Source organism: Helicoverpa armigera, chromosome 17 (genome assembly GCF_030705265.1).
Source record: "Helicoverpa armigera isolate CAAS_96S chromosome 17, ASM3070526v1, whole genome shotgun sequence".
In the NCBI taxonomy this organism is placed as follows: Eukaryota; Metazoa; Arthropoda; class Insecta; order Lepidoptera; family Noctuidae; genus Helicoverpa; species Helicoverpa armigera.
In genome coordinates this window covers 2,029,092-2,042,008 of record NC_087136.1, presented here as the reverse complement: position 1 = coordinate 2,042,008, position 12,917 = coordinate 2,029,092, and the positions used below count along the sequence as shown (strand labels likewise).

At 33.7% G+C, this 12,917-nt stretch overlaps 1 protein-coding gene across 2 annotated transcripts in view; it reads left to right on the top strand.

The window, feature by feature from the left end:
* LOC126055767 (acetylcholine receptor subunit beta-like 2) overlaps positions 1 to 12,523 on the top strand; it is a 31,121-nt gene extending 18,598 nt beyond the window's left edge. For both annotated transcript variants that reach the window (XM_064038859.1, XM_064038860.1), the window contains one exon: positions 12,292 to 12,523. In XM_064038859.1, coding sequence (XP_063894929.1) covers positions 12,292 to 12,510 — 219 coding nt within the window. In that variant the 3' untranslated portion in view covers positions 12,511 to 12,523. The remainder of the gene's footprint in view (positions 1 to 12,291) is intronic.
* The last annotated feature ends 394 nt before the right edge of the window (positions 12,524 to 12,917 follow it).

Below are 12,917 nucleotides of genomic sequence, written 5' to 3'. Positions count from 1 at the left end.
TTAGTCTACAACCTGTGTCTAGAACAGTGTAGCGGATCCATGATTAACCATTAAAAGTTAAAAATAGAATGTTTTCGAAAAAAAAAAGCAAAACAAAAGGCGCAGCTGATCCTAAATAAAATAAGCAGTAGAAGTAAATAAGGCCAAAAAATTACAATTCTAAAAATATGCAAAAATACAGCTCTCAAAAATAAGCAGTTTACATATAAAATCGGAACGCGCCGACATTGACATCAAGTGTCATGGCATAAGTCGCGCTCATTTCCCCTCGTGACCCGATGATGGCTTTGTGGAAAAGCTTACGTTAAACTAGCATTGCTGTATTTTTCATTTTAATTATGGTTATTATTTGGTTTCAAAATTGTCTACAATTGCTGTAAAACATTTAGTCTTATCTAACATGCCTTTTCCAGAGGCTTCTTCTTAAATCAAGTAGGCACAAGCATTAATCACTAATCACGCTTGCTGAAGGCGGATTGGCAATATCAGACTTTAATGTATAGGTTTCCTTAAAATGTTTTTTTCTTCCATGTTATTATTTTACTCATTGGTGTCCAATATAACTTCATTTACAAAGTACATAGAACAGAAAAATTACATCATTACTTGCCTGATCTGAATCGAATCCTTATCCAGTGTTATAACCACTAAGCCATCAGTTTATCTATTAATATTTTATCATACAACTAATATACTCACCAGTATACGTAGGATCTTTTTCTGTCGTTCCATGTGACGTTAATTTTCCTCTAATGTGGACAAAAAGTATAAGATATTGTCCAGTTTCTTATTCCAACAGGATGAAGTTGGTATGTGGGGGTAATGATAGTTCCAGCTGTATTTGTAATTAATGTCTATAGTAAGCTGTTCTTAATATTAAAAATAGGGTCTTTAAATTTTTTTGACAGTGTAGAACAGTTCTACACTGTCAAATGTCAAATCACTGAAAATTTCTTGGAACCGTGCTTCGAAAGAGCGCTCATAGGCCTCTTTGAAATAACGAAAGCAACTCAAGCTATGATAATGTTATAAAGATAAAGATAGATTTATTTGCAAAAACATGTATATATTTTTTTAACATCAATTCAGAAAAATAATTTGCTAAAGTACGTTACACATGGGACACAAAAAGTCTTATCATTCAGTCTTACAAAAACGATGCACCTTAACATTTGCACCTCATCTAAAACGAGACGACTGAACTCAAAGCTTGGCAAAAAAACCCAATAATTTACTAACAAAGAAAAACACTAGTAAGCGCAGTTACGCCACCAAATTAATAATCTTAATGGCGTTTGGTCGTTTCTCGCTCCAATCGGTCCTGTGGGACCGTGGCGACTGATCTCTCACCAGCCAGTAATGAGTCGTGCACGGAAAATATTCCGATGTCCTGCTGAAATACGCTTCCTATTTATTTTTGGGAGAAAAAAAGGTGGTTTATTGGGTGTAATTTGCTGATTGGGATTGTTGTTTTTGTACGTTTATGGTTTTCTGATAGAAACAATGCTAGTTTTGAAAACAATTAACATTGTTAGGTTACTCTCTGGCTTTTCTTTTCCAGCAACTAGTGGTTATGCCTATATTCATTTTGAATAATTTCTATTCAAAATAGGTAGACAAAAATATTCAGAACATAAAAAACAATTTTCTATGTGGTATTATTTGTTTAATCGAGGAGGTTAGGTAATTTGATAAATGTCAAGTGTCAAAGCCACAAAAATGGTGGACTTTGTCACCCTACTACAAGAAATTAAAAAAATAAGCCAACTCTCAATTCTTTTACTCCAAAAGATAAAGCCTGACACACACGAACAACGTACATCAAGACCACACAATCCCAAACTAAACACAATTAGCGAATTCAAAACGCAGCGTTTCGTTAATACCGTATTATCATTCGAAGAAACCGTGAGTAAGACGAAATCTAATTACGATCTCTCATTACTGTTACGATCGAAGAAATCAGCACATTTAAATTGTTCTCGATCGATATTCCCAGAGGAGCCATACTGGTTTATTGAACTCGAAACTGGGAACTGGGGATGTGGTGAGATGAATTTCAAACGATTTAGTGGCTCGGTGAGCGGTTTTTGTGTTTAAGCGTTCGGTTTTACGCCTTGGTTGGTAAGGCTTTTTATGATGGAATAAGTATTTAGTAATTTTGCTAAATAGATTCTAAGATACAAAGGTATCTGCAGTCAAATTGAGAGCTTAAGAAAAACATCCATTACGGTTATTCCCACTGATCCGTCTAAAATACAAGTTTTGCAAAATTATCCAAGACCTTTAAACACAGACGATATCAAAAGATTTGTTGCTTTTGCGAATTATTACCGTAGATTCATACCACAATTTGCTAGTATTGCTTATCCATTAAACCAACTTTGTAAGAAAGATATAACATTTCAGTGGTCATCTCAATGTGAGTCTGCCTTTCAAACTTTAAAAAATGCGTTAATTAGCCCGCCAATATTACAATATCCCGATTTTTCTACAAACAATATGTTCATTCTACAAACAGATGCATCAAAAACGGGATTAGGCGCTGTGTTATCTAACAAATCAGGAGGAGTGGTAGCGTATGCCAGCAGGTCCTTAAAACAAGCGGAAACTAGATACTCTATCATAGAACTAGAGCTACTAGCCATAGTATGGGCTGTGAGACATTTCAGGCATTATTTGTATGACAAAAAATTTAAAATTATTACTGATCATAAACCTCTTATTTATTTGTTTAGTTTGACCAATCCTTCGAGTAGATTGACCAAATTTAGATTACAGCTAGAGGAGTATGATTTTATTATAGAACATATTCCAGGCAAACAAAACGTTGCCGCTGACGCTTTAAGTCGGATATACATGACAAGTTCTGAATTAAAAGACTTGAACCAAAAAGTTGTAACAGTTTTGACTAGAGCACAACATAAAAAATTAAATATAAATCAAAATATTATAAACACGGATTTGCCAAGCCAGAACTCATCAGATGAGAGGCCTGATCAACCTCAAGTCGTAGAGATTCTGAAAAAACCAACAAATGGAGTAGAACTTGTAATATGTTCATCTTATAGTTGCTATATGCATAAATATGCTGATAAGGACGTCATTAAGAGTAATTCAGGCAATTGTATTTATGTGCCTGCGGAATGTTGTATGTATCTATTTACTCGATCGTCATCTACTTACGAAGTGCTGATGAGAGAAATAGAATTTTTATGTAAAATGATAGGAATAAATGAGCTCATTATTGTAAAGTCGCAATGTATTAAAAATGACGTTAATATGTTATTGAAAGAAATTCGACCGTTAGAGTCGCCACGCTTTCTTGTAATTAAAGACGTACAACGTATTACTAATCAAGACGATAAAACCCTAATTTTAAACGACTTTCATATTTTACCTACGAGTGGCCACGCAGGTATAAATAGGATGACAAATAATATAAAGAAATATTATTTTTGGAAAGGTTTAGATAATGACGTGAAGAATTATGTTAGGAAATGTAAACATTGTCAAATAAGTAAAATAAACAAACATGTTAAGGAGCCGATGGTTATTACGACAACGGCTAATTCTTCTTTTGAAATGATAAGTTTAGATTTAATAGGTCCTTTAGAAATAGATAATTTTAATAATAAGTATGCCTTAACACTACAGTGTAACTTAACGAAGTTTGTTGAAGCCTATCCACTGCAAAGAAAAGACACGGAAACAGTAGCTCAAACATTTGTCGAAAACTTTATTTTACGATACGGGGTACCTAATACTATCCTTACAGACCAAGGAACTGAGTTCATGTCGTCAATTTTTTCAGAAATTTGCAAATTACTAAATATTACAAAACTTCAGTCTACGGCTTACCACCACGAAACCATAGGTGCATTAGAAAATACTCATAAAAATTTAGGAGCCTTTCTTAGAATCCAGTGTGAATCAAATAAACAAGATTGGAGTTCATGGTTACCCTACTGGTGTTTTGCTTTTAACACAAGTGTACACACTGAAACAAAATATACGCCATACGAACTCGTTTTCGGAAAACTTTGCACTTTACCAAGTAATCTTCATAACGCATCTGTTGAACCACTATATAATTATGATAGTTACCCATTACAACTGAAATTTAGAATTCAAAAAGCACAGTCAGATGCTAGAGAGAATATTCTGATAAGTAAGGAAAATAGGAAAATATGTTATGATAAAGATATAAGGCCAGTTTCATACAAACCAGGTGATCTGGTATTGTTAAAAAATCAGGTACGAGATAAACTTGATAAAATGTATTTAGGCCCATTTGTTGTAATTGAAGATTGTTCTCCAAATGTAAAGATTTTAAAAAACAATAAAGAATATATAACTCATAAAAACAATACAAAATTTTTTAGATGTTAAAAAAATGTTAAAAAATGTAATTGTTGATACATTTTTTTTTCTGTAACCGAGGGGGTGTAACAGTGTACTTTTTGAGGGGAGGTGAAGTATGTATCTACATATACCGATTTAGTTATTGTGCCGTAACATAAGTTAATATTAATGTAAGTGTCTGCAACATAAAAGTGCCGAGTTAGATAGAATAAGTTAGATATAAGTTTTCATTGTAAAAGTGTTTGAATTGATTATTAAATACTGGACAACCGAACTACGAACATGTGTTTCCTTTAAACAACCCAATCAACGCTCCATATCTCACCACAAACATTTTAAAACTTCTACCCATTACGTAACATAAAACGTTACGAATTACGACCGTAAATCTTAGTCATCGTAAAATATCAAGAATATTACAACAATTTACGTTCAAGAACGTACCACGTAAAATGTCTTATCTACGTCAACGTAAATATAAGTAAACACTTGAATGTAAAACAATAAAATTAGCGACGCGAGTTACGTCACGTACGACGTAAGTAAATTAGTGAGGCGGTGAGCTCCTCGACTAGGCCGAGTGCCAACACCGCTATTGCCGAACGCCGAATTGTTATTCCGAACACGTTTTTACGTCTCTGAGATAACCGCACTTCATTTTTGAAACGACGATATAAATAGCACCCGGAGGCCGAATAAATTTTAAAAAGCATCTCGCCGGATTACCCGGGCGATCCATTTTTGTTCGAATTAATACAAGGTTTTTTCGTGGTAATAGATATTCGTTTAGTTGTTGATATATTTTAATGCATTTTTTGTAGCCTATTGTTATAGTTTTTATGGGTGCTTACTACAACTCAACATTCACAACGATTATTTTTTTTAACGTAGGTAGGTATATCATTGTTATCTCTATGTATCTAAGTAAAGAAAGTACATGGGTACATGTTACTTTATTATTAATTTAAAATTGTATTATTTCCAACATTTATGATAACTTTATGGCGCATAATAATATTTATAGTTGCTGTAGATATAAGCCGTTTGAGCTGAATATGATTAACTTTATTTGCGGGTTTATATTCGCGTTGTTTTACGATTTTAGCATTACATCAGTGTATTCAAGTTTTCAGACGATCCAGCTAAATTAATAACATTATGTAGAAATCCTCGCCTCAAAACAAATATAGCGAATCTTTAAAAAATACAATACTCAATAGTACCTAAATAAAAAACTCAAGAAAGGATTCCTTATAAAAGAAATATGAATGAGAAATACGATTCACTTAAAATAGATCCATCTATTGTTAGACTCGTGAACCAAACTGATAAGCAGCCTCTATGTCAGTAATCCAAAAGGTTCGGTATCCGATGCACCCTAACATTTCACTTCTGACAAGCCAACAATCATTCTATTGACCTAATAACTCGGCTTTCGGCGCTCGGCCTATCGGCATTATTCGGCCATCACGATGAGCCGAATGCCAAAAAAATAGTCTATTCACTAAATCGTGTACAGTCGCGGACTTGAATAGTTGAGCTGCTATTAAAGTAAACATTTTAGTAATTTTGCGTTTGATAATATACATTGCAACGAATCCACTGCGTGCTTCTTACCTACGTTATTAGTATAAAACATATTTTCAGTAGTAATAAGTTGTCAATGACAAATCCATACTTTTATACAACCTTTTAAATGCGTTGTTTTTCTGCCGATTGCATTAATATATGGATAAAATAAAAGCTGCTCAATGTCTAATGTCCGCGACTGTATTTACCCCATACTAATGTTAGTTGGTCCTATCTTCACGGAACAGGGTCTGAATGTGAAATAGAATGAAATATGTAATATTGAAGTGTTTCTGTGGCATTTTTGGCTTAGCCACTGAAATGCTGAATGTTTGGAAAAAGGTTGTTTATTTGTTGTTCGGTTTGTTCGTTTCGTGTTTTTTGAGCGAAAAAATGTTGCGGAATGGATATTTTTTAAAAAGCTTTGAGCTTTTGAGGATAACGAGACGAGGATGTTGGTTTAAATGTGTTTGTAAAAAAGGCTTTATACACTTTTGATACAGTTTTTATTAAGTTAGGCTTTAGCCCTTTAGCCAGTCTTTTTGACAGACTTGTTGAATGCCCATTTATATCTCCAAAGACTGAGCGACTGATGAATACAGTTTTATACTTAAACTTCCCAATATTTCAAAAGTGAAAGCTATTCTGTTAGTCTATTACTCATTCACGGTTAATCCAGTGAACCGACTTTTGTATGAAGATAGATTGACACACGGTGAAGTAGCTAGATTTTAATAGTTTAGCCAAATGCTGTGCGTCGTAGGACTCGTAGGTATAAGTAGCTTGATTTAGCGTTTATGATAAGTCCCATCCTCATACCTTGGAAAATTCTTCGCACACTCAGATAAAATGTAGCTTATACAGCTTTCCTCGATATATGTAAGTTAAACTGAAATATTTCTTAAAACAGAGCTGCAATTCCTGAAATTATTGTTTAGTATCCGCACAAGCTCTTCAACTTTGTAGTATTAATATAAATTCCTGCTCACATCCAGATTCCATCACAAATCTAACTCCAAACATTTCCAATAGATATGTTTATATTTTCACGAAAAACTGCATGCAGTTGCGAGTGCATATTTGCTTTAAAAGCTTACTCGTCCCAAGAGGCTGGGTACCAATGTAAACACGGATCCTATACTGAAATCCTTCTATCCTCTTCGTGAGGATTTCGTTCTGTATCGTATACATTGCAGTTTATGTTGCTACCTACGTGAGCGTAGCTAGAGATAAGTAAGCAAGCTATGTGATACACGGAAAAATGTTAGATTGCGTAGTGAATTTGAAATTTTTTGGTTGTTTTTATTTTGTGTTTTAGAGTTTTTTTTATATTCTTAGGTCTAGTCTGTCAAATGGGCAGCAGTCGTTCAATGTAAAACATTGGTATTCTGCTGTATCCCGTAAAGACTGGAAGTCAACTCTAACATAGTTAGGTAAAAGGTTAAAGGCTGGGCAGATAATGTTAGCTCTAAACTCTACATTTGCGATTAGTAGCTATTAATTTGTATATAGCTTTGACATTCACCACATGGGGTAAGCAAGTTTATATTATGTATTGAAAAAAACATTTTAATACATCGAAAACGGATAAAATTACCTACTTCACAAAATTAAGGTTATGTAAACAAATCAGCTGTAATTCTGTTCAATCCATGTAGTCTATATTTCTGGTCTAGCCGTTTGAATGCTGCCTGATTTCCAAGACGCAATTTACGTCAGATTGATTCATTTTCTATCGGGACGGTAATAAGCGTTCTTTGAAAAATTGCTTTACGTCTACTGTTCGGTATTAAGCAAGGTTACACGGATTTTATTACAATTACATTGATGTGGCGACAAGTATACTTGTGATTTTTACTGTAGGTACAGTTGTTCATTGAAAATTGACATATTTCTCTATTGAAAATCTTTTTAAGCCACTTCATAAAGGAGGTTCTTCGTTTGACGTGTATATAAATGCGTGATTATTTCACGTTATCGAAACCGGTTTTTGGTGCGGTTTTCAGCATAGTATTTGTCTTAGAAGAAGAAGTTAGATACAGGCATTATTCGTTTTTTTAATTTTAATTTCGGGTAAAAGAAAAGGTTTAACATCAGGAAAATAGTTATGTAAGAACACGTTGCTGTAAAAAGAAAATAAACTTTGAAATAAAATGTCTTTAAAGTATAACGAACATACTTCTTCGTGTCTGTTTCATTTCTTTCCAACTTAAAAACTGAGAAATGTTGCAAGTTCTGTTTTCTTTGACGCACAAAAAGATAACAGGACTTAGCACTAACATTTTAATTGAAATATTACAGTTGTAAATTACACCTACACAACTCTAAAAACAGTTTTTCTTTATATACAATTAATTATAAGTATCTAAGTGTTGCTAAGACGGCATCGCTAGTGGGTGCTTAAAATTTCTAAAGGATATTTTTAGCATTTTGCTTTATATCATTTTAATATTTTTTAGTATCATAAATTCATTATGTTATAAATGATACTAATAAAAGTCTGCCTGTATGTCTTTATCTAAAAAACTACGTAAGTTTTTCCAGTTTCAAGGTAATTCAAGGGGGGTTTACAACTTATAAACCAGACTACCGGACTCATCTATTCCATTTTTATATACCTATGTATTTATACTATTTTAAGGATAAAATATACATTTGTTATGTCACATGTTTTATAGAGATTTGACAAAACTATAAAAGCTTTTATGTCTTCCGTCAAAAACTTTGCACAAATGAACTAAAATTCCGTATTAGGGGGTTAGGGTACGTTAAATGAAGCAACGACCGACAATAGAATGGCGAGAGTGCACCGTCCTCTAGAGAGGGTCCTAGTTTCCTACTAAAATACTGTGTCCTTTTTATGTGCTAGTGTTTGTTCAAATATATTGAGACTCGCAGCATTCTCTTTATATTTTTTTCGTTTTACACTTTAAGGATGAAATTACGATTAAAATATTATTCCTGTTGCTGTTCCGTACATCGTGATTAAGCTATTATTTACGTTTTTAAAAGTAGATACTCTATGTCCTTTCTGCGGCGATTAAATCACAACTGATTTGCTGTATGTACTCAACAGTAGATTTGGTAGTGGGAAATATTGTCTCTAGGCTCAAACTCTTATATACTTATATGAATACCTATAGGAGTTGACTAAGTTTTTAAATAGAAAATTATTACGCGTAATAAAATATCCAAGTGTAAGTGCAGCGCGTCGTATAACCTAAAGATATATCAAGTTTTAACTTTATGCACCTAACGCGAGTTATACATTGACTTTTACGACTGTCCAAATCGTAACATTTGTTGTTAATGTTAGACATTGGTATAATACATTGTAAAAACCATAAGACGACAAAGGTAGCGAGACACATAGGTGACGAGTTTCTTTGTTTGAACCGGTTCATCTCAGGAACTGCTGGACCAACTAAGAAAAGTCTCTCAATCGAGGAATTCTATAGGCCTGTATTATCCGTCTGCACGGAGTAGTTCCCACGTTATTCGGTTGAATCCGCTGGTGTATTTTAGGAACTCAATATACTCCAAAAAAAAACTTTCGGTACAACTACTCAGTAAAACATAATGCTTACTAAATTCAAAGCTATCACAAAAATCTTAGCTTCCCATCTTCGTTTTAACGCTTTAATACAACTGCATAATCCATCGGGCTACACTACCCACTACTTGGGCCCTCCACCACGCTGTATCAAATGGGATATATGAAAATTTTTCACTGAAAAACTCTGCTTAAAATAAATAGGTTCCCGGACAGCCGCTCTGGGCTCGTTCTATGTATTTTATATGCTTGTATTTATTATACATGTAGAGGAAGATACTAGATATTTTAAAAAGCATTTTCAGTGTTAGTTTAACAGGTTTTATTACTAGCGAGCTTTGTTGTAGCTTGCAATTGTTTTGACAGTAAGCTCGTATTAGGACTAGAGATGGTTTTATGTAGTTGTAAATGTGTTTAAAGTGGTGGTCCGTGGAAATAGGTGTAAGTGAAACCTACTATTAATAGGTATAACAAGTTTGATTTCATTTTATGTAGAAATTGATACTATTACAGTTTGAACCTAACTTAGGTGGCTTAACTTAGCATGATCTATTTCACTAACACATGGGTTGACGAAAACGACAAAGAGATTAAAAACAAAATTGAAATTTCATAAATATTCCAATTAATCAAAACTTAATAAATATTTTACGCTTCATTACTTCGGTAGTATTGTTAATTATAATTTTGCATATAAAATAAATAATAATGAGACAAAATGCAGAATGTTTACGGACGCTGAAACGATTCACGGCGAATGCTTATTTAAATGTGTGTCAGTAATATTTCATTGGTCTTTAATTGAGCCAGATATGTGAATATTTATGTGCTTTGTAAGTTGTTCAAATAATAATTAGTAAATTGCATTGTTATAAGGGTTTATTATTAATCATGCTGATCAAGATTGTTATATCTAAACAATTTTATAAGTTACGTATGAGTTTATGATTACAAAAAGAGTTTGTAAGTAAACTGAATTTACTAGGAACATACAATAAAAAAAAATCACAGCTACTTTTCAATTCCATTTAAATTGCAGTAAAAGCATAAACTTAACCACCGTATTACAAGCCAAAAAATGGAGTCTAATAAAATTGCAACTTACAAAGCAGAATAAAATAAACCTACGAAAAATGTCACAACAATTTTTCTACAAAAGCATTAACACTAGGGGAGATCCACAAATTGAGATATTATCTTCATAATCTGTTTTCCTCACTTCTTTGAGAACAAACGTGTTGTATTGTATTCATAATCTCTTGTCCACGACATTATCTCAGAGAGGAAATTGTTCCATGATACGGTTCCTTTACAAGACTTAAGGACCAGTTACGCGAAAATAAGGACCAGAAAAGGACCACTGTCAGTGTCACGTAGATGGCATGTCAAGAAACGTGGAGAGAAAGGCAAGACGACATCAACGACGACGTCAAAAGGGGTGTTGTCGGCTCTCAAAAACTAGTAACAAAAAGTTATCTTAAATACCGTGACGTATTAACACTCCTGAACTTTAACATTCTATAATACGAATAACGTGTCTAATATTGTTTGCTGATCTTCCATTGGCAATAGCTTGCAACCGCTTCTATTGAGAACAAATGGAGGTCATAAATATGTTTACCAGTGGACGTCCTATGGCTGAGATGATGATGATGATAATAATAAGGGCAAAATTTTTCTCTATTTAGATGGCAAGGTGTGCTAGACTTATACCGCTTGATATATACTTTTTGTTGAAAGATCTAAGTGACGCAATGAATTTGTGAGATAAATGGACCTGTATGAATAGTTCTAGTTGCTATGATTAATATGTAAGTTTGTAGATCTCTTTGTTGACTATATTAATGTTCGTGAAGTCGCAGTTTTATATAGATAACAGGTTGGGGTGATTCATTTGTAACTCTTTCAATTGAGCTACTTTAGCACTCGGACTTAAATGTATGGTACACTTTTTAGAAAGAGACATTGCCAACCATTTTTATCGTTTTTAGAAATAAGTTTCAGCCCATATAGTATTAACATCGAGTAATGACGATATTAGACAAGTTTTATATCTGTATCTTTATATTTAGCCATTCAGTCACCTCTAGATACCAAAACAAACATAGTTTCTTGTCTATACTTCTTTAAACGAGTTCTACAAAGGTTCAATTTAAATTCGCCCTTTTGAGAATAAGTAAACAACGCTTCTAGACATCAAATTGGCTCTTTAGAATAATTGGTCGCGATTCTCCTTGGGGAAACTTTTAAATTATAGAGGAAAGGAATAGGAAATCAAATATTACTTCAAAACTTCAGGAATTCGATTCGAGCGACACTTTGTGAACCATTTTAGTTGACATTCATGATTTTGATTAATAGGATCGAAATTAATTTGAAAAACTTTACGATCTGGGTTATTTTGTAATTCTGATATTCATTTAAATAACTGGTGTCTTTGGAAGTTTGTATTTTTAATATTTGACTAATTTGAATAAAATTCTATAGGTGTGGATTACCATTAAGTCGTTCACTAGTATTCGGGTTCATCGAAATATATATTACTAACCGTTTTCACGCAGTTTTACCCGCGTCCCGTGGTAACTACTGACCGTACCGGGATAAAATATAGCCTATGTTACTCGTGGACAATGTAGCTTTCGAATGGTGAAAGAATTTTTAAAAACGGTCCAGTAGTTTTTGATCCTATTCATTACAACCAAACAAACAAACAAAGTTTTACTCTTTATAATATTAGTATAGATATGTAGTTACATTACGTTGTAAATGATTACCTAATAAAATATTGTTCTCATTGCCCACAGGTGGTTGAAGACTGGAAGTTCATGTCCATGGTATTGGACCGTTTCTTCCTCTGGCTGTTCACCATCGCCTGTTTCGTCGGCACCTTCGGCATCATCTTCCAGTCACCTTCACTCTACGATACCAGGGTACCAGTAGACCAGCAGATATCTTCCATTCCTATGAAGAAGAACAACTTCTTCTACCCCAAGGATATTGAGACTATTGGAATTATTAGTTAAATTATTTGGTTGTAGGATATCATTTAGCGACTTTAGTAAAATTATTTAGTGACTTTGGTTGAATAATTTAGTGGATTTGGTTGAATTATTATAGACTTTATTTAAATTATTTGTTGACTTATTTAGAGTTTAGTATTTGAAATGAAAATGGAACCTACCCATAGGCCCGGTATCCACCAAAGCGGAGAGGAGAGGAGACGAGAGGAGATGTGTTTGAATAAACCAATCCGATTGCGTTATTTCCACATCTCATCTCCGCTTAGCTTTGGTGGAAATGGGTCAAGCGGAGAGGAGAGGAGATGTCTCATATTTCTATAGAATTTTGTGCAGCGAGCGAGCAAGCGGCGCGGCAGAGAGGAGAAGTGTCTAGTCGGGTGGCCGGGCTGTGCACGTGCTCGCGCACCTCT